The sequence below is a fragment of the Pygoscelis adeliae genome, unplaced genomic scaffold (assembly GCF_000699105.1).
Source record: "Pygoscelis adeliae isolate BGI_AS28 unplaced genomic scaffold, ASM69910v1 Scaffold410, whole genome shotgun sequence".
Classification (NCBI taxonomy): Eukaryota; Metazoa; Chordata; class Aves; order Sphenisciformes; family Spheniscidae; genus Pygoscelis; species Pygoscelis adeliae.
The window spans coordinates 131217-150046 of NW_008823913.1; the positions used below are offsets into that span (position 1 = coordinate 131217).

At 37.5% G+C, this 18830-nt stretch overlaps 1 protein-coding gene across 3 annotated transcripts in view; it reads left to right on the forward strand.

The window, feature by feature from the left end:
• SFSWAP (splicing factor, suppressor of white-apricot family) overlaps nt 1-18540 on the forward strand; it is a 50717-nt gene extending 32177 nt beyond the window's left edge. For 2 of the 3 annotated variants that reach the window (XM_009335240.1, XM_009335248.1), the window contains 5 exons: nt 3332-3597; nt 10631-10756; nt 14946-15116; nt 15704-15776; nt 18121-18540. In XM_009335240.1, coding sequence (XP_009333515.1) covers nt 3332-3597; nt 10631-10756; nt 14946-15116; nt 15704-15776; nt 18121-18186 — 702 coding nt within the window. In that variant the 3' untranslated portion in view covers nt 18187-18540. Of the gene's footprint in view, nt 1-3331; nt 3598-9164; nt 9321-10630; nt 10757-14945; nt 15117-15703; nt 15777-18120 lie in introns of all 3 variants that reach the window. The other variant, XM_009335233.1, reaches the window with a different exon arrangement.
• The last annotated feature ends 290 nt before the right edge of the window (nt 18541-18830 follow it).

The following is an 18830-nucleotide window of genomic DNA, read 5'->3' on the forward strand; positions in this document are numbered from 1 at the left end:
AAAGAGTTGTTGAATCATCTTTGTTTTCCAAGGTCTCTCTGAAACATTTTTTTATACCAAGTGTTTACTGTAGGAAGCATTCTTTTAGTCGGATTTGCTTCAGTCATGCAAATAAAAAACTGAAGAACAACTCTGCCAGTGAAATTGTCCGACACTGTAGCATTTAATAAGGGCCAAAAAAATGTGCTGTTACCCAAAGTGGACAAAGAAGTGAGATTCAGTGAATGCTATCTGAATGTTTGCAGTGTAACTTCTTAGAAGAGCTCTCAAAAAATTTAAATCTCTCATCCCTTGAGATGCATAATAAAATTCGTCGGGTAACCAGTTTTTTGCCATGCTTTCCAAAACTCTGTTCTACTGGCCTGCAGATTTGTGGAGCCTGGTCAGTAAAACAGAGGGTTTCTTCCTTTTGGAAATGCTTAATAATCTCCCAGTATCTGTGCTTGCTTTGATTTCCCCCCCCCCCCGCATTCGTGCCTCCAAGTTGAGTTCCCATTACCTTAGTTTGCCTGGATCAGCTTTTTCTAGTAAAAACACAAACCACTGACAGCTTCTTGTATTTGCCAGACACTAAGACAGTTTATTTTTTTCCAAATATTTTTACTCAGCAGCTTTATTTATACACCTAGAAATTTTCTTTGTGGCCTGGCAACTTGCTGACGTTAAGTTCTTTCACTGAGCTTTATGTTCTCCTCTGACGGTGAATCAGGTCATTTTGCTGGTGATATTTTTCTTGAAGGCAACCAGGGTTGCCGCTGGGGAAATCGGCACATTTGTTCACAGTTGATCATGCCGTTGCGACCTGACAGCTATCACCTGAGCTCCCGGTTGCAGTGGTGCGTTGTGTAGGTTTGGATGGGTAGGTGACTTCTCCCTGCGTGTTAGCTGTTGTCTTGCACTCCAGAACCTACGTATTCACCTGGGAGTAGCTAAATTTACTTCTGTATGGCTTTCCAAACGTGATTCGTTAGTACCCTGAAGCAGTGGTGTCTGAATCTGCAGGCAGCCAGCCTGCAGCTGTGCTTCTCTCAGAGATGTCACTCTTTAGCGTAAGCATCCTGAAAGTCAGGGAGACCCCATGGTTTCAGTGTCCGATGCTTTTGGTGGATACATAGGGGTGCTTAGCACTGTGGCGTTCTTCATTCTGATTGCTGAGAGAATCTCTATATGTGAGCTAAAAGTAAATGTGTCATTCATTGCTTAACTTCCTTTTTGGCAGTGGTATGATAGCTTCTGTTTTATGCTGCCAAATGAACTTGCGCGCTGAAACCTGTTGTTTTCTTCTTCCCTCTCTGGTAAACCAGTCACTCAAATGATCATGCTATAAAATGTTTATAATCCTTGAAGCAAACGACTTTAGTACTGCTTTATTGCTATTTTTGTAAATATTGTGATAGCAGTTATCAGTTAAAGCTGAGAAAAGTGTCATGGCTCTCTAACTTGAAGCAAAGCTGGATTTCCGATTATTCAAATGTGGTCAGTTATTGCCTTGACATATTCACAGTAGGAGAAGGGTAAAAAGAAAGGAAAAGATCACCTGTTTCTAATTTGGTTGTTTCAGGTTTTAATGTATTACTTTTTATGCTGATCATGGTAAGCATCCTTGTATCAAACGGTGAAAGTGTCAGACCAGGTGGAGCAGAAATTATGACAGAGGGAAACTGATTTCTCCAGTTGCCTTGAAATGGCAGCTGGGGGAATGGCAGGCTTTGAAATGAGGAGCATATCTATGATGCCTGACTTGAATTGTTCTAAACAAGGTATTGAGCAGAATTCTCTCAGGTACAAGCTGATAACTTGAAAATTTTTTGGAGTATGGTATGTTTTGCTTAACTGACTGCAGTCAGAATTACTGAGCATGCATTGCGTATGGACCTGTTCCATCTTTGAGATGAATATTTTTTGTGATCTTTCCAACCCTTTACATGCAAAATATTTATTTTGCAAAGTACAGAAATAATTTGTATTGGCACTAATTCATTTTGCTGTTTTTCTTGAGATTGTAGTCTAAAAAGCGCAGTTCAGGGATGAAAGTGACACTAAAACTTAATTTTGAATGTCAGTAGCTCCTGATCATATTTTCAGGTTTATCCTTTTTAAAATAAAAGGGATAAATAGGTGAAAAGATATCTAATAGTACCTGTTTTTTAGAACACACTTCTAAAAACTAAAGATGAAAACTTCAGAACTATGTCCTAGTTAAGCTGACAGTCTTAGCATGCATGTCCCAACTTGCATATGTATCTTTGGGGAACTGTATAGACCTCTGTTAAATACTACTAGATGCATGGTTTTGAAGATGTCAGCCTTACTTACGCACACTTTACATAATACCAATGCCACACTGTAAGGTTTTAAAGCATTCGTGGGAGGTTAGATTGTTATTGATTTAACAACTACTTTTTTAAGATGGATGTATTTCTCACACACTTTCATGAGTCAAAAAATGTGAGGTGATAGTTAGTTATTATTTTCCTTGCTGTTGTACTCATTATCCAGCATTTCTGCAAAAAAGCTATATTGTATATTGGCAAGACTACCGAGTAGGATATAGAATCACAGAATAGTTTGGGTTGGAAGGGACCTCTAAAGCTCATCTAGTCCAACCCCCCTGCCGTGGGCAGGGACATCTTCAACTAGATCAGGTTGCTCAGAGCCCCGTCCAACCTGACCTTGAATGTTTCCAGGGATGGGGCATCCACCACCTCTCTGGACAACCTGTGCCAGTGCTTCACCACCCTCAGTGTAAAAAATTTCTTCCTTATATCTAGTCTAAATCTACCCTCTTACAGTTTAAAACCGTTCCCCCTTGTCCTGTCGCAACAAGCCTTGCTAAAAAGTTTGTCCCCATCTGTTTTATAAGCCCCCTTTAAGTACTGATGGGCTGCAATAAGGTCTCCTTGAAGCCTCCTCCTCTCCAGGCTGAACAACCCCAACTCTCTCAGCCTTTCTTCACAGCAGAGCTGTTCCATCCCCCCGATCATTTTCGTGGCCCTCCTCTGGACCCGCTCCAACAGGTCCGTGTCTTTCTGATGCTGAGGGCTCCAGAGCTGGACGCAGTGCTGCAGGTGGGGTCTCACCAGAGCAGAGTAGAGGGGCAGAGTCACCTCCCTCGACCTGCTGGCCACACTTTTTTGGATGCATATGTCTTAAGTTTCTTTGCCAGAATGTGCATGTATGTGGTATGCACAGGAGTAGATGTAGTCCTCTGTTTAGTATAAAGGACTAGAGATGCTTATGTGTTGTTCACACTTAGAGGACTTTCTCAAATTAAAAATTTGCATGCAACTTTGAAAACTGAACAATGTTCTTTGTTTACCTTTTATTTCAGAGTGTCAATAGTATACCATGTCCTGTGACTGCAGTCAGAACTTTACCCACCTTAGAAGTTAAACAAGCAGAAAGACCTTCAAGCAAAAGCAAAGATCCTCCTAGGGATGAAGAAAAAGAAAAGAAAAGAAAAAAACACAAGAAAAGATCTCGGACAAGATCTCGATCACCATTCAAGTATCATTCATCATCTAAGTCCAGATCTAGATCACATTCAAAAGCAAAGCACTCACTTCCCACTGCCTATAGAACTGTCAGGCATTCAAGGTGGGTTTGGAAACCAAACATATTCTTTAGTGTTCTATGTGGGCTAACACTTAAAACATTTTTGCACTTCTTCCATTATATAAGTGTCTCTGTACCCATTACAAAGGGTATAGTCACCTTGAAGACAGTAAATAAATATCATCAAATGTGGAAGGTCTTTGAAAATAGTTTTAATGAAATAATGAATCATTAATTTCTAATTACATAGTGCAAAATTTGTACCAGTAAATGCTTTTTCACTCTGATCTATGAAATACCTGGCAATAATATGTAGGAATGTGATTATAGCAGGAAAAGAACTTGCTAGTCTGTGGCTGTTGCTGGAGTAAAGTAACCAGACAATATTAAGATAATAAGTAGAGGTAGAGAACCGGGTGGTTGAACAGCAAAGCTCAGAAGGAAAGCAAGCATTTGGGTAGCATGTGAAAAAATATGATGATGAGTGGCAGGAGGGATATGACAGGAATCAAAGAAGGGTGAAAACAGAGTTGATGAGGAAGGGAGACCATAGAAGAATGTAGCCCAGTGTAGTTAACTCTATGTTTAATCATTAATGAGATTAAATTCACTATATTAATTATCCCGCTATAAGATGATATGTATTGTGTTATATTAATACTGTTAATTACATCTAAGACATTTGGGTCCAGGCACCCTTAAAGTTTACTATCTGTAAGATTTGTCATATCTGAATGCTCTGCCACGTAGCAGTTATTGTGGTCAGTAGGAAGGGCTTATTCTTGAGGTTGCATTCTCTGGATCATGCTACAGAACAGTGTTTACGTAACTTGTAGTTCCAGCGAATTGTGCATATAAATACTACCACAGTTATCTATGTGTGTGATGCATGCAAAATCATCATACATCCCTTTATCTTTGTGACCATACCTATGACATATGCTTCTTCCTGAAAATCAGCTTCTAGCCTTTTACGGCGGTGTGGCAAAACTTCTCACCTTATATTTTCCTGTGCATTTTTTTGTTTGTTTAACAGAGTGTCTAACTACACTAATGTGAGTAAGTGTTAACACGTTACAATTTTTATTTTATACTAGATTTTTAAGGTTAAATAAAATACTCTGCTGAAGACATCTCTGCTATTCAGAGATGCAAGGAATTAAATGAACGTAACTTGGGCTGAAATGATCAGTCTGACATGCTGCTTATTTGACTGCCTTTGACAATAGGTGGTCATGATGCTCTGTGTTATAAGGCACATTCCAAAATACTGTGTGCCATTCCTTTTCTGTGCTTATGAGCGTGTAAAGGGAATGATGCTGAATGAAGCTTTCCTTGTTTAAGAAGTGAATGCAAGTCTTCTCAGAGTTAAGGATATCTTGGGGTAAAGTCTCCTCAGGTGAATCACTTATCTTTTCAACTCCCTGTCAAGCCATATCTTCACTTGTACCTCCCATGTCACTTCATCCAAGCTATGTTGCGTATATTTATCCATGATTTTACTGATATATGGTAAAACCAAGGAGAAACCTCATACTAATGCTAAAAAAAATTTAAATCATCTTCTGTGGTACCTTGAAAAGGACAAAGAATCATCTGAGAAGATCCTTACCAGTACTTGGGTATGCTACTCAATAGGATAAAGATAATCCTGCATGTTGCATGAGTTTGCATCGGGCAGTAACCAGATTAATGGGAACTTGCAAGTTCAGTTTGATATATACTGAGATATGTCCTCAGTGACTTCAGGGAGATAAGATATCTGGTCCTTTATAGAGGCTTGAATACTTCCACCAACTGGTCTACATTTGGTTCTGCTGGTGAAAAGACAAACAACAGTCTACTGAAGTCTACCACATACATAGTGGGTGGTCTCATGTTTTGGTTGGTTGGGGGGGGGTTGGTGGAGAAATTACACAAAAATCACCAAGAATAGTTAATCTACTGGAGCTAATCTTTGTGTGCCATCTTGAGTGTGCCTCCTGGCACAAATCAATTAACAGACACATAAGAGCCTTAACATCATGAATCAACACAACACCTGATTAAATCTGGTTGGATATTTCCTAGATCAGCTGTTGAGTTCTACAACCTGAGAAATCCAATAAGCTTGATGCTGGCTAGCTGAATTTTAAAATTGTTTCAGAACAATTGCACCTCATCTTGCACTGAAAACATTCTGCATATTATAATACGTGACAGAAGTTAGAGCTGAACGGGAAAGGGCTTTCCATTCAGCCTGTCTTTCTGTTCTGCGAGTACCAGTTTAAACAAAGGTCTCTGGAGGGTATCCCTCCCATTCAGAAACCCATTGTTTCTGGGAACTTAAGGTAGTATCATCGGTGCTGAGTGGGTGCCTGTTCCCTTTGAGCTTTTTGCAGGCCTTATGAAATGCTTTTAGTGGCAATTATGTCAGGTGGGAGACCTGTTAGAAATCTGAATGTACCTTCCTATCTATAGCATTTCACAAGAACATGGCTAAATCTAAACTTCTGCCCAAGGGCCTCTTGTAATTCAACTGTAATGAATACCTTTCTCCTGCATCTGACACTTAATACAGTGACTGTATTGGTTTACTTTAATGTCAGATACTGATGTGTTTTGTCTCTCAGATGTTTAGGCAAAAATGATGCCTTGTCTTGGTAATTGCCAAAAAAAGGCAAATGTTGTTGCCTAGTTAGAAGAGATGACTATTTATTTTTTTTATTTAATTACATATCGTTGATTCAGAGAAAATTACTTCCATGCGTTGTCTTGTCTCATTCAAAACATGGCACCTTTCACATCTCTTTGTTCTTCAGTATTCCTGTGCTTCACCTAGAACAGTATTCTTTTCCTAGATTCCCAAAACATCGGATGTTACAGCTTACTGCTGAATGAATAATTATGTAAAGAGTCATACCCTCCTGGGATAAAGCGTAAACTGTTTGTAGAGGTTAATGTGTTCATCTTGTATTAAGTGGGTGGTGCATAGATATAGGCTTTACTGTGTGGACATCAATGCTAGATTATACTGGAACATCCCTATTTTGAGTAACTGTGCTTTATTTGAATGACTCAGTCTAATGTGTGTTTGAGATTTTGTTGCCTAATTTTATTTTGTCCAAAATGTACATTCTAACCTACAAATCTTAATATAAAGTTGTTATTGGTGCTTTATTTTACCTCAAGAGTGGACTGAAAAAAGCTGGAATTTTCCCTTTCTGTAGTAATCACTGCTCCGGTTCCTGTTAAGCAAATAATTTAGAATAACAAACAAGATCTTGTTCTGAATAAACAAACTTTCATAACTTTCTTAGAGAGTAGCTTATTAGGTTTGAAATATGTGCACAGTGAAAATACGTATTTTGGATTTGAAGTTATTTAAACTATTATATTTGAATTAACTGTGACAGCCAAAAGAGGAGCTATGCTTATTTCATAATTTTTCGTTAGACTATGTTCCATCCAGATGATAATGAATTGTAATCTCTAAATTGTAGTAATGACCACTCAACACATGCCCTGTATTTGGGGAACAGTCTTAAAGCCTCAGATTTTGTGAGGTTTCCATATAGACATTAGCTGAGCTTCTGTTTAAAAACACTTCGAGTAGTTACTATTTAATGGTGTAAGTTGTTTCAAAAAGTAAGATTGAAAATCACCTTTACCATATAACTTACTGTGACAAGTTAATAGGGAATGAGATGTGGGAAGTGAAGTTCAACGTAGAAATTTGCAGTAACTTTCTTTGCTCTTTATTCAGGTGATGTTCAGTATACTTTTCAAGCTCTTCCTTTTTGGTTTGTGTATCTTAATTTTTTTTTTTCCAAAATGCATATTGTGCTTAGAAATCCTACAGGTGAACTTTGCAATATACTTCTCTGTATACCATTTTATATCACTTGTTTATCATTTATTTTTTCATTGTTAGAGGTCTAGAGGCACTGCTTCATTTAAAAATAGTCTTTGGTGGTAAGATACAATTTTTGTACTGCTGCATTTTTTTATATTTTCTAATGCATCTTCAGCAGTATTAAAGCTGAAAAATTCTGTTCAAATAACATGAAGTTGATTCAAAGCATGTTTTGGATATTCATTTTTCTGGGTAGCACAACCAAACCTGTTCTACAGAAACAAGTTTAAAAAATTGTAGCTACATAAAGAACCCAGATATATTGGCTTAACTGTGGCATGTGATGTGCTAACAGCAATTCTCTTGTATAAATGCATGTTGTTTTCTGGAACAAAATTTCTTTACCAAAATTAGTCCCATAAAGCTCGTGGTATCATACAGTTTTGATTCTAGACCAACATGACAGATTAAACAAAAGTCATGGAAACAGTAAACCATGTCCAAAAGTGCTGTAAGGTATTGCAGGATGGATTGCTTTGGAGTTGTTAGTCCCAAAGAGATAATTAGTTATTACAAATAAGCACTTAATGTCAAAGACGGGGCACGTTTGTTAAGTCTATCTTGGAAAACAAACAGCCTTTGGTACCTTTCGGTCATCTGTAGTAATGTCAGTGTCTTTTTTTTCTGATCGACTTCAGAGCACCATTAAAAAGCTTGATGTGAAGTGTACCTGACAGTGGTGCTCTTTAAAGAAGGGTAGGTTGGCAGTCACTGGAGTTTTCAGTGTGCTGTTCTAGCTGAGAAGTTAGGTTTCACAGCTGGTTGGCAGTAAGTGTAGATAATGACAATGTTCATCTGAATCTCAGTTTTCTACCGATAGATCTCTGTAGTACGTGATCTAAGCTAATGATGTATTTGTGTGTGTGAGTGTGGTCTGTGTGTGTATGTGAGAGGAAGGGAAGCAGAGGCACTCGTTACACACTAAATGAATTAGTGATTTAGTTAGATGAAATTTGGATGTTCATTTTGAACTAGAGTAGAGATGGAAAGTCTAAACTTCTTTGTTTGTTGATTGTTTTTTTCTATACTGTCTAGTAATAGAGTAGTACTAAGCCACAAAATTTATCCAGTTAATGAGTTATAAACCATAATTAGTAGTTGCATACTTTATTAACAGGTTACTTTTCAATAAGTTTGGAGACAGTACATCTGTGTGTATGTTTGTGTGAGACTTTTTGCCTCAATGTTAGAAATTTAAGAGACTTGGAAGTAGCTGTTCTTTGTAAAAAAGGTTGTTCAGGGTTTTCTTCTCCTTCCGAACTGATTTTCGTATTGCTGAGGCAGTGTCTATTCACGTAGCTTTAGCTCCTATTTTGTAACGAGACATGCCAAGCTTCGTAACCCTTTGAACTTTTGGGACCCTACTAAACACAAGTGATATTGACTTTAAAGGAATAGAGTGCCTTTCGAAATAACAGTCTAATGAAAGTAATAATTGATGTATTGCAGTAAAACTGTTAAGCTGTTTTTAATTGTTTGAAGCTAATGGCCAAAGTTCTTAACATTTGGTGATTGGAAGAAACGTCAGTTCATAAAAATGAAGCTAATGCCTTTTTCTTTCTGATTGTTTGGACTTTTTTTAGGCTGGTCCATATAGGCATGTTTCACTAAAGTTCAGCTTTTGGTTAAGGGACTGAGCCTTTTCAGGATTCTAGTTAATACCAAAACTAGCACATTTTATTCTGAATGTGAAGTGTGTGCCTCCGTATCACAGACTCACAGCATCCACAGGGACACTGAGCACGGAGCCAAGTCTGAGCAGCTCATCAATGGCAGCAGCAACAGAGCGGGAAAATTATCAGGCAACTTCGACAACGAAAAGATTTGACTGCTGGAGCTCTTTTGAGGGAAATCCTGGTAAAATGTCAAGGTGTCTGACTGACCCCAAACTTTATAATCTGTTGGTTTTTTCCCTTTTTTAATCCTTCTGAATGGCCTGGTAAAGATCAGATTTCTAAGTGACAAAGCAGTTAATTTGCAACACTTAACTGCCATTGTGATTACTTTTTTTCATTTTCAGTTGATCTCTTTTGTCGTAGGTGTAAGAGAAATGGCTCAGGAGTGTGTGTATATATGTTATATATATGGTGTGAGTCTGCAGAAGATCAGTGATTTCACAAATGGCTTGTCTTTTAGTCACTGCAAATTAGGTATTTTCAAGAACATGAATGTTTGGTATACATGGAATGACATACCTATAGTAAATAAATAAGAAAGGCTTTAAAATAAATAAGGAAATAGAAGTAAAATTATTAGAACTCTATATTTTAGTGAGAACAAAACTAACTGTTACTATCAAGAATTTGGGGCGGATTTGGGGTTTGGTTTTTTTCTTTCTTTTTTCCAGTCTGGGTCCCTGAATTGCCCCCTTCTCTATCTTCTCCCCTTCATCTCTCAGGACTTTTCTCATTCCATTTATTTTGTTATTAAGAAATACTCAGATTTTACTTGCACATCCACTTAATTCCAAATCATATAGAAAAAGAGTTAAGCTCTTAAGTTGATCTCTGATCTTAACTGGGCATGCTTTCTTTTTTCCCTCTCGATCTCTTTCTCACTTTTCTAGGAAAAATATCTCAAGTTGAAGTGCTAGTGCCAAACAATGCCGATCATGGGTTGTTGGTCACTTGCACAGGTGAAAATACTGGCTGTGCTAGGATTATTCTGCAGCATCAGGGACAAAATTTCCTGGACTTGTCAGTGTTGGAGATGCACTGAAAACAAAAACTTGTATTTATCTCTGTGATGCAGCAGTTCTGAAAACATACCACTAATTTGAGAAGACAAGGTCAGGCCTGACAGTCCCAGGCTTCGAGCCAAATTGGACTTCTGCATACCAGTGTTAGTAAACTCCGTTGCCACAAAAGGTGACTAGACTAAAGTAAAACTTCCTGCCTACTAATGCAGAAGTTGACATTAGCACACAATACCAAAAAATAATTGCTTTCTTCCCCCCTGTTTGGAGTGAGAAGCAATGGATAACTACATCCTAAATGTCTTGGATGGGTAAGAAATTTTTATGCAGCTGACAAGTCTTGGAGACTAAATACCCCATGTTGGTATAAAATAGGCATTTGAAAGATGTTATATTTGCATTTGGTGACAGCACAATTCCACTGAAATAAAAGTAATGAAATAAGTAACAAAAAGCAAACTTTTGGATGTTTTTTTCCTGCTCAGGTCACGATCAAGGTCACCTAGGAGAAGGGCTCACACACCAGAAAGACGGAGAGATGAAAGAAGTGTTCCAACAGCTTATCGCATTAGTAATAGTCCTGGAAATAGTAGGAAACGCCCACGTTCCAAGTAAGTATACCCGGTCCTGGAGAAGGTTATGTCCTGGCATCATAAAAGACTTTAAACATTGCCTGATGTGTTGTATACTCCCTAGGTAGAACGTAACTTTTTTTATGTTCTGGAGCTTTATTTTAATAGACAAATACTTCCGTGGAGAAAAAAAATAATGGAAGCACTCCTTCTTCCCTCATTCTTGCATATGTTTGAACACTAAATGTCCAACCAAGTCAGTGAACGTTAATACACTACTATCATTCTATTTGGACTTTCACATTTCCTTCTTGTTGGGTCATTTTCTCACGCTCTGCTTGTGCAAGCTGTATGACCTCTGCGCAGAGGTCATATAGTGGTATTATGGTATTCCTACTGGTATTGCTTGACATCTCATCATATCTGCACAAAGAAGGGGAAACTCCAGTTTAGCAAACAGTATGCTTTACAGTTAGCAATTATTTTACTGGCAGAGTGGAATGTGAAGTATGAATCAAGAGGTGCCTTTTTTGAGAGCACCTTGCATATAGTCTCTCTGAACCTATTATAATCAAAATGGCATACCTACCATTATTTCAGCTCACTAATTGCAGAAGAAAAACATTTGCAAAGTGTGTGCCCAGAAGGCTTTGAAATGTTTTGTCTCTAATGTTTTGTGGCACGTTGTGTCTTTAACGTGCAAGGAAGTGAAAATTTTTCATGCTTGTATATGTACATCTAAAGTGTACACAAAACCCCACACATTGAAGTTACTAAACTGATCGTACAGAATTTTTCTCCTGATCGGTGAAGATTTAGTCTGTAACCTGTTTCCCCATATCTCTTATGGAATAAGAAGCAAAGAGAAGCACTTTCAACTTCATGATTATTAAAAAATTTCTATTGTTTCTTAAGATAACTTTCCATCTCTTGACAGCCTCTAATTAATTGATGTGTGGTGTGTGTAATTGAGAACTTCATCAGTATACTTCAACTGATTGAGTTTTTCACGTTCATCAACTCGAGATAATGGAGGCTTCTGTGGAATTTAGCATGCAAATTTGGTTAAGAGAAAAGATATGGAAGCTTAAAATGTTTTTCTTCCTATAAACACATGCAAGAATTTTTTCACAGCCCTGTGCTATTTTTAATGCTATGATGACAATTGTGAAACAAACTAGATTCCTCTTTGAACAATGTTTTTTATATAGGTAGAAATTGTAAACTTTTGTTACGCCTCAAACAGGAAAACAGAACACTACACAATAAAATATGGCAGTAAGTGGAAAAATGTAGACTGAAGAAAGAATATTGTAGTTAAACATAGATGAGGATATTTTGCAGCTCTGATTGCAGAAAACCTACTGTTTCAGCCTGCTAGGACTGACGTGTTAAATTTTCAAGTAAAAATGTAGATGCTGTGATGGACCAGTTTTCATCCTCAGTTTCTTCGCAACGGTGTAATGGAAGCAAGGTTTGGGTTCAAGGTCTATTAAAAGCTAATTAGTTTACTTGGGCTTTCTATGAGTGAGTAATTTATATTTTGCCTGATAGCTGAGAGCAGGTTTCAATCCTACATGGCAGCAGTGAGACGAGTGGTTTTTATTAACCATAGTTACACTAAGAAGTAGGCAAGCTTTAGAATCCAGTACTGTCAGAGGACTGAAAATTAGAATTAATAAATACTGCAATGTTTTAAACTTGCTCAGGGCATTAATCTGATATCATCAGTGATGCTGAATAGCTAGCATTGCCTGTAAATTTTTAGGTATATTTCCAGAAGAAAATATGTAAGAACTAGGAAGCTATGCTTTTCTTTGACTTGTTTGGGAATTACTGGCTCACTGCCTGTAGAATGAGATGTACTTCAGAATAAATATAACAATTGTTTTTTCTTTTGCTTATCCTGTACCTCACTTGCCATCATAGTCACTTTAAGAAGAAGTCTAATGTAAATTAGTGTTTTAATCTGTCTGCAGTGAATTACTTTCCACAGAGAATATGCATAGTTCTTTTATGCTAGCTTTTGTACTTAGAAAAATATTTAAAAATAAGCCTAGTTTTAGCAAATGGACTGTTCTAAAAATAGAAAATTGATAGACACATTGATTCAGCTGTTACGATGTTTATTCATCATAATCTGAGATGAAAAACACCAAAAAAGCTTGCTGTGAGATATTCTTCTTGCATGATGAATGTTTGCTGAGATTTTCAAGTGTCATGGTGTAACCCCAGCCAGCCACTAAGCCCCACCCAGCCGCTCGCTCACCCCCACCTCCAGGGGTTGGAGGAGAGAATCAGAAGGGTAACAGTGAGAAAACTCGTGGGTTGAGATAAAGACAGTTTAACAGGCAAAGCAAAAGCCGCACACGCAAGCAAAGCAAAACAAGGAATCCATTCATCAGCAGGCAGGTGTTCAGCCATCCCCAGGAAAGCAGGGCTCCATCATGCCTAACAGTGACTTGGGAAGACAAACGCCATCGCTCTGAACGTCCCCCCCTTCCTTCCTTCTTCTTCCCCCAGCTTTATATGCTGAGCATGACGTCATATGGTGCGGGATATCCCTTGGGTCAGTTGGGGTCAGCTGTCCCGGCCGTGTCCCCTCCCAGCTTCTTGTGCCCCCCCAGCCTGCTCGCTGGTGGGGTGGGGTGAGAAGCAGAAAAGGCCTTGACTCTGTGTCAGCACTGCTCAGCAATAACTGAAACATCTCTGTGTTATCAACACTGTTTCCAGCACAAATCCAAAACACAGCCCCCCACTAGCTACTGGGAAGAAAATTAACTCTGTCCCAGCCAAAAGCAGCACAAAGAATTAAGTATGAAATATGTTCACAGCTTGATTACGTTATGATGTTTTAAGAAACTGAGCATTTACAGTGCATAATTAGCTAGTCAAGGAATAACCGACTTTGTAGCTGATGTTTTTTGTATAGTCATGAAAATGTTGGAGGCCACTGGAGCTTTGGGGTTTTTCTTCTGCCACTTAATGATTATTTATGAAAGAAAAGTGTAAGGATGTTTGCAATTTTCAGTCTTGAATGTTAAAGTCTATATAAAAATCAGATATCTGTATAATAAATTCTGAGCATCAGAGGTGTACCGTATTTATATGGGAATTTAATATGTTATAGCGTAGCTGCTTTTAAAGTAGCAAACTCCTAAGAAAATCAAAATAAAGGAACCAATAATGTGATACTTAAAAGATGGCTTAAAGTTTTACAATGTTTTAAGATGTTCTAGAAGCTTCAACAACATTCTTCTGAACAGACTTCTAGCAGTGCATGCTAGAGAGAGATGCCTACAGTGAGGTATTGCCTAACTCTAAGGCATTACTCTAGTAATTCTAATTACAGTAATATCAATACTGGTATGTAAATCATACAGACATAAATCCATAACCACGTATAAAGATTTTGATAGTTCCATCTCTAGTATATTACTAATTTAATTCTCTTTGAGCTTAATATTGCCTATGAGGAGGCTACCTCTGTTTTCCCCTTCTGTCAATAATGAACACATCAGGTACCCATAAGTCCGTTGTTCCAGCTCTCATAGTGACAAGCACTTGCGTATCTGATTTCCCGGTCATAAATGGTTTGCACTTAAAACATGTTGCTAGGCCTAGGTTTGTTTGAGTGGCATACAAGAGCTTGTTTATGATTTTGAGCCTGCTGTTTGTCGCATTATGGATTGGATCACAAGGAAAGGGGTAATTTCTTTCAAAAAGCAAACAAACAAACCATGGATTTGCCTTGTAGATCTTTTGCATAGCTATGATTCCATGGTTTGTTCATTTATGAGCTAGGAAAATTGTAAGGGATATAAACTCTTACACTTCTCATATTCTAAGTGTCTGATGTTGTTCGGGAAGGAACTTCCCTCTAGCAAAGTTATTCTGCAAATCTCCAGTGGAAGACTTTTCTTTGTCATCCTTCAAACTATCAAATAGTGGCCAGTAATTCCTGTGTACCCATGAATCAGCCTTCCAAGTGACAACCTCAGGTACTAGTAGTTGCCTAATGTAATATCTTAAAAAGAGCTTCTGAGAAAGTATTTTGCACAACCATAGAAGTGCAGTATTGGGGTAAGACTGTCATTCTTGCTGAATGCCTGAGAAGTACCCTGTGGAAGAGGGCTACGTAAGCTTTTAGAAGCATGAAAAGTAACTTCAACTGAGCTAGTGTAATATTGCTTTAAATATTCTTCAATAAATTATTTTCTTCTCGCAGAAGTCCCCATGAAAAGAAGAAGAAGAGGCGGTCTAGATCACGTACCAAGTCCAAAGCTAGGTCTCCTTCACCATCCATGTCACCAGGCAAACCATCCACACACAAAAATTCTGTACATTCAACTAGTGTCTCTCCTGTGGAGAGCAGGGAATCCAGCCAGGAACGCTCCAGGTAATATGCTCTTTTACTGTAATACTGCAGTGCTGATGTCTCGACTGTGAGTGTGTCTTCTGACCTAACTTGTATGGTGAGGAGCTCTGTGTGTGTGTGATGTGTGCATAGTAAAAGTAGAAGACACTGGGAGGACAGCACTACGTGCATCAGTCTAATGAAGACATTGGATCTCTGTTGCATGCTGGAGTAAACATCTCGATATACTCTTACAGTAAAACTGGTGCAGAAAATTCTGCAGCCTAATTCTAAGTTAGAAATTGGAAACTGACTGAATGGGATAACTCTTTGAAGTAGAATTTTAATGGAGTGGTTTGAATTGTAATGTGTGTGCAAGATTCATAATTAAATTATTTCTACAGAATATAGAACAGTCCTGTAAAAATTCCTAGGCTGTTCAGATTTCTCTGTATCAGTTGTATGAGTGACTCTTCTGACTGTGACTTATCATGGCTTCTAGTTGAATGAGAGAACTGTTGACTAACATATGAGAGACTTGTACAAAAAAACCCAAAATCATGATGGTGAGTAAAATGCACTTTAAAAACATTCACTATAAATTTCTAATTCTAATTTTACTTTTTTAGGGGAGTTTCTCAGGAAAAAGATGGCCAAATCTCTTCAGCAATTGTGTCTTCAGTGCAGAGTAAAATCACTCAGGTACAAATAAACAAATTCAGACTATGTTGCCTGCTTAAGTGTGTCCATCATATCATTTTCTTCTCTTAACTATCTTGTACAATTCTGAGCTTTGCATATGATGTAGACATATGTTCATTGTCATTCTTAATCTGTTTGCTTATGAGAAAAACAATTTTGTTACTCTCTAGCTGCTGTCCTTTCAAGTTTAATCAAGCCTCTAAAGACCAAGCTAGATTCATTATGCTGCAGTATATCCACTGTTAAGATAGGAAAGTCCACACTGTGATACAATACCCCAGTTACCAATAGCAGGTATTACTGAGAGCCCATCTTACCATGCAGTGCTCTTAACAAGTTTTGTGGAAGAAAGAAAGGAGGAGAAATGCCTTGGCAAAGGCTAAGTTTGTAGTGTTGGCAGAAGAGGAAAGATATGTCCTCTTGCAAACTGAAGTAAGCATATGCTTTGCCTTAAGCAGTATCTTCGACTCACTTATCTTACCTTTGTTGCTCTTTATGTCTCTGAACTATTGTTGTTATGATTTCGTTGATATATTCAAGTTTGCTGTGAATCATGGCATATCAGGAATGTGCCTCTATATGCTGTGCAATAATCAAAATGCATTCAGCTTCCCTAACGCAGTTTTAAGATATCCGACCTCCGTCAAAATAACACCATTCCTTTTTTAAAAGCTACTGCATGGTATCACTCTTTAAAATTTTTAATTTCACTCATCCTCTTAGAGTCTTCATGCATATTTAACTTTCTTTCGATGGAATATGCCAAGTTTAGAGGAGGAAAGCTCTTAATTATGCTTTGGAAAATTTACAGTATAAAATCAGAGTTGCTTTTTATGTTCCCATTTTTTCAATGGATAGGTTATTCCTTCAATAAATTAATATTGTTCAAAGATTTAGTTCTGCTAGCGAAATAGTGGTAGTTGGGAATTAATACTGGTAGACTATTACCTTACGTAGCATATTTGATCCGTTTTTGATGAGAAACCCAAAACAAGAATATTCAGGAAAACAGAAAATAGCAAGTATAGGCACTGGAGAAAGAAAATGGAGTACTACCGCCTTAGTATTTCTTAGGCTACCAAACAAATGCATGGAAATTCCCGGTATGAGAAATGAGATATGAACTACATCATCGTCTTCAAAGTAGAGTAAACATCCCATCCTTTAAAAACATATACCCTTCAGACAAAGGTAATTGGTTCCTGCATTTCTTGGGTTAAACATTGCTTACGGCGTAGCATTTGCTAGTTTAATATTAGTCTGCTTGCTTGAAGAGCAGCTGTAAGAGGAGGAAAGATTACTATATTAAAATACAGTTCTTTTTTACTTTTTGCAAATAGTAACTGAGAGGAGTGAAACTTCTGTGAATCTGCAAGATGTTTCCCAGTATAATTAGTTTAGCATCATTTTATCTTTAAGATCCCGAAGAAATGTAATTTACCTAATTATTAGTAAGATTATTTTGCTGCCAGTGTGCTGGCTGACCCTGACCAATTCAGTATCTGTTCTCACTCAAATCCTTCAGTCTGTAAAGTGGGATAATGATGCTGAATTCCCCTATGAAGTGTTTTGAGAGCTTCAGATGAAAAATGCTTTAAAAGAACTAAGGATTTTAATTCATTTATATTGCATTTGTGAAGAAATGTTTTTAAGTAACTTTAATTCATTACTGATACACGCTTTTTATTTTGTGATCATTTTTTGCAACCCAATTATGCGATGCCATTTACATGAAATTTCATTTCCTTTTGTAATGCTGTTCCCACTGGATATTCAGACGAGACTGAGTGTTGCTATTTGGTTTCACAACAGTCTTAAAGTTTCCGTCACTCTGTCATATGTGAAAATACCCCTGCTATGTAAATTTTTCGTTTAGGTTTACAAAGCAAACAAAAAGAGCTTTCTGTTACAGAGTTATTGTTAGCACTCTCTTCTTACTATATCTCTCTCTCTCTCTTTTTTTCTTTTTTCTTTTCTTTTTTAAACTGTCAGTGGTTAGTAGTTGTGTGTTCATTACAGTTTTTGTGAAGATACAGTCATAATTTCTTTCCATTTCAGTTGACATGATTTCTATGTTTTGTTGTATAGAAACTGCTCAAAATATTTACGCAGAGCACTTTGTAGCATTTTAGTAAAAACAGACTTCAGTTGCTGTCATAGGAACTTTCTCCAAATTATTACGTTCATTTAGCCTAAGGACTGTTAATATCTGATGGTCCTGAATCTAAATATTCTGTGTGACTGGAGTATAAGCTAACCCTTTCATGCAGGTTTTTGCAATCACATGCTTTAGCTCTGTTCAAAGCCCAGACATGTCTGATCATTTTCCTTTTATTTTCTACAGGATCTCATGGCCAAAGTGAGAGCAATGCTTGCAGCTTCCAAAAACATACAAACTAGTGCCTCCTGAGACTTGTTGAACTGACCATCAAGAAATTGTGTGAAAAAGAACAATATAAAAAGAACTGCCTCATCTCAAATGTACAGCTGAGCTTAGCTCACTTGGTTCACGACTCGTCTAATATTACCAGAACTCGAGGAGCTAAAACGTATCTTTCTGTACAGAAGCATCTCCTTGAAATTTCATTAAACTTTTTCAGCCAGGATATCTTTGGAAAGTTTTTGGTTTTTGTAAATTGATTTTTTGACTAATTCTTCAGTAACATTTTATGATCAGCAGTCTATATGTGTATATTTGTAAATACCATGTTTCTGTGAAAGAAGTATTACACAATAATAAAGAAGGAAACATCTTTCATTAGCTGGAGTTTTTGTGGAGTCCTTAATTGTTTGTGGTTGACTTTTGTTACAAATTAATTTTCTTTTTCTTTAGTACTTTCTGCTTTTTAAACTAACAACTGTCTAGCCTGCCTGACCACTTTAAGCTGGGAAATACTTTTTATCTTCCTTCATGCACTGAACGATCCAAGAAGAATGCTTGTTTGCTTGGGTGTTAGTAGTGGACGGGTTTTGGACAAGGACATGATTTTCTGTCCATCATTTAGAAAGATCTCTGAGCCTCCATTTGAGGAGTTGACCCGTTGAAGTCAATAA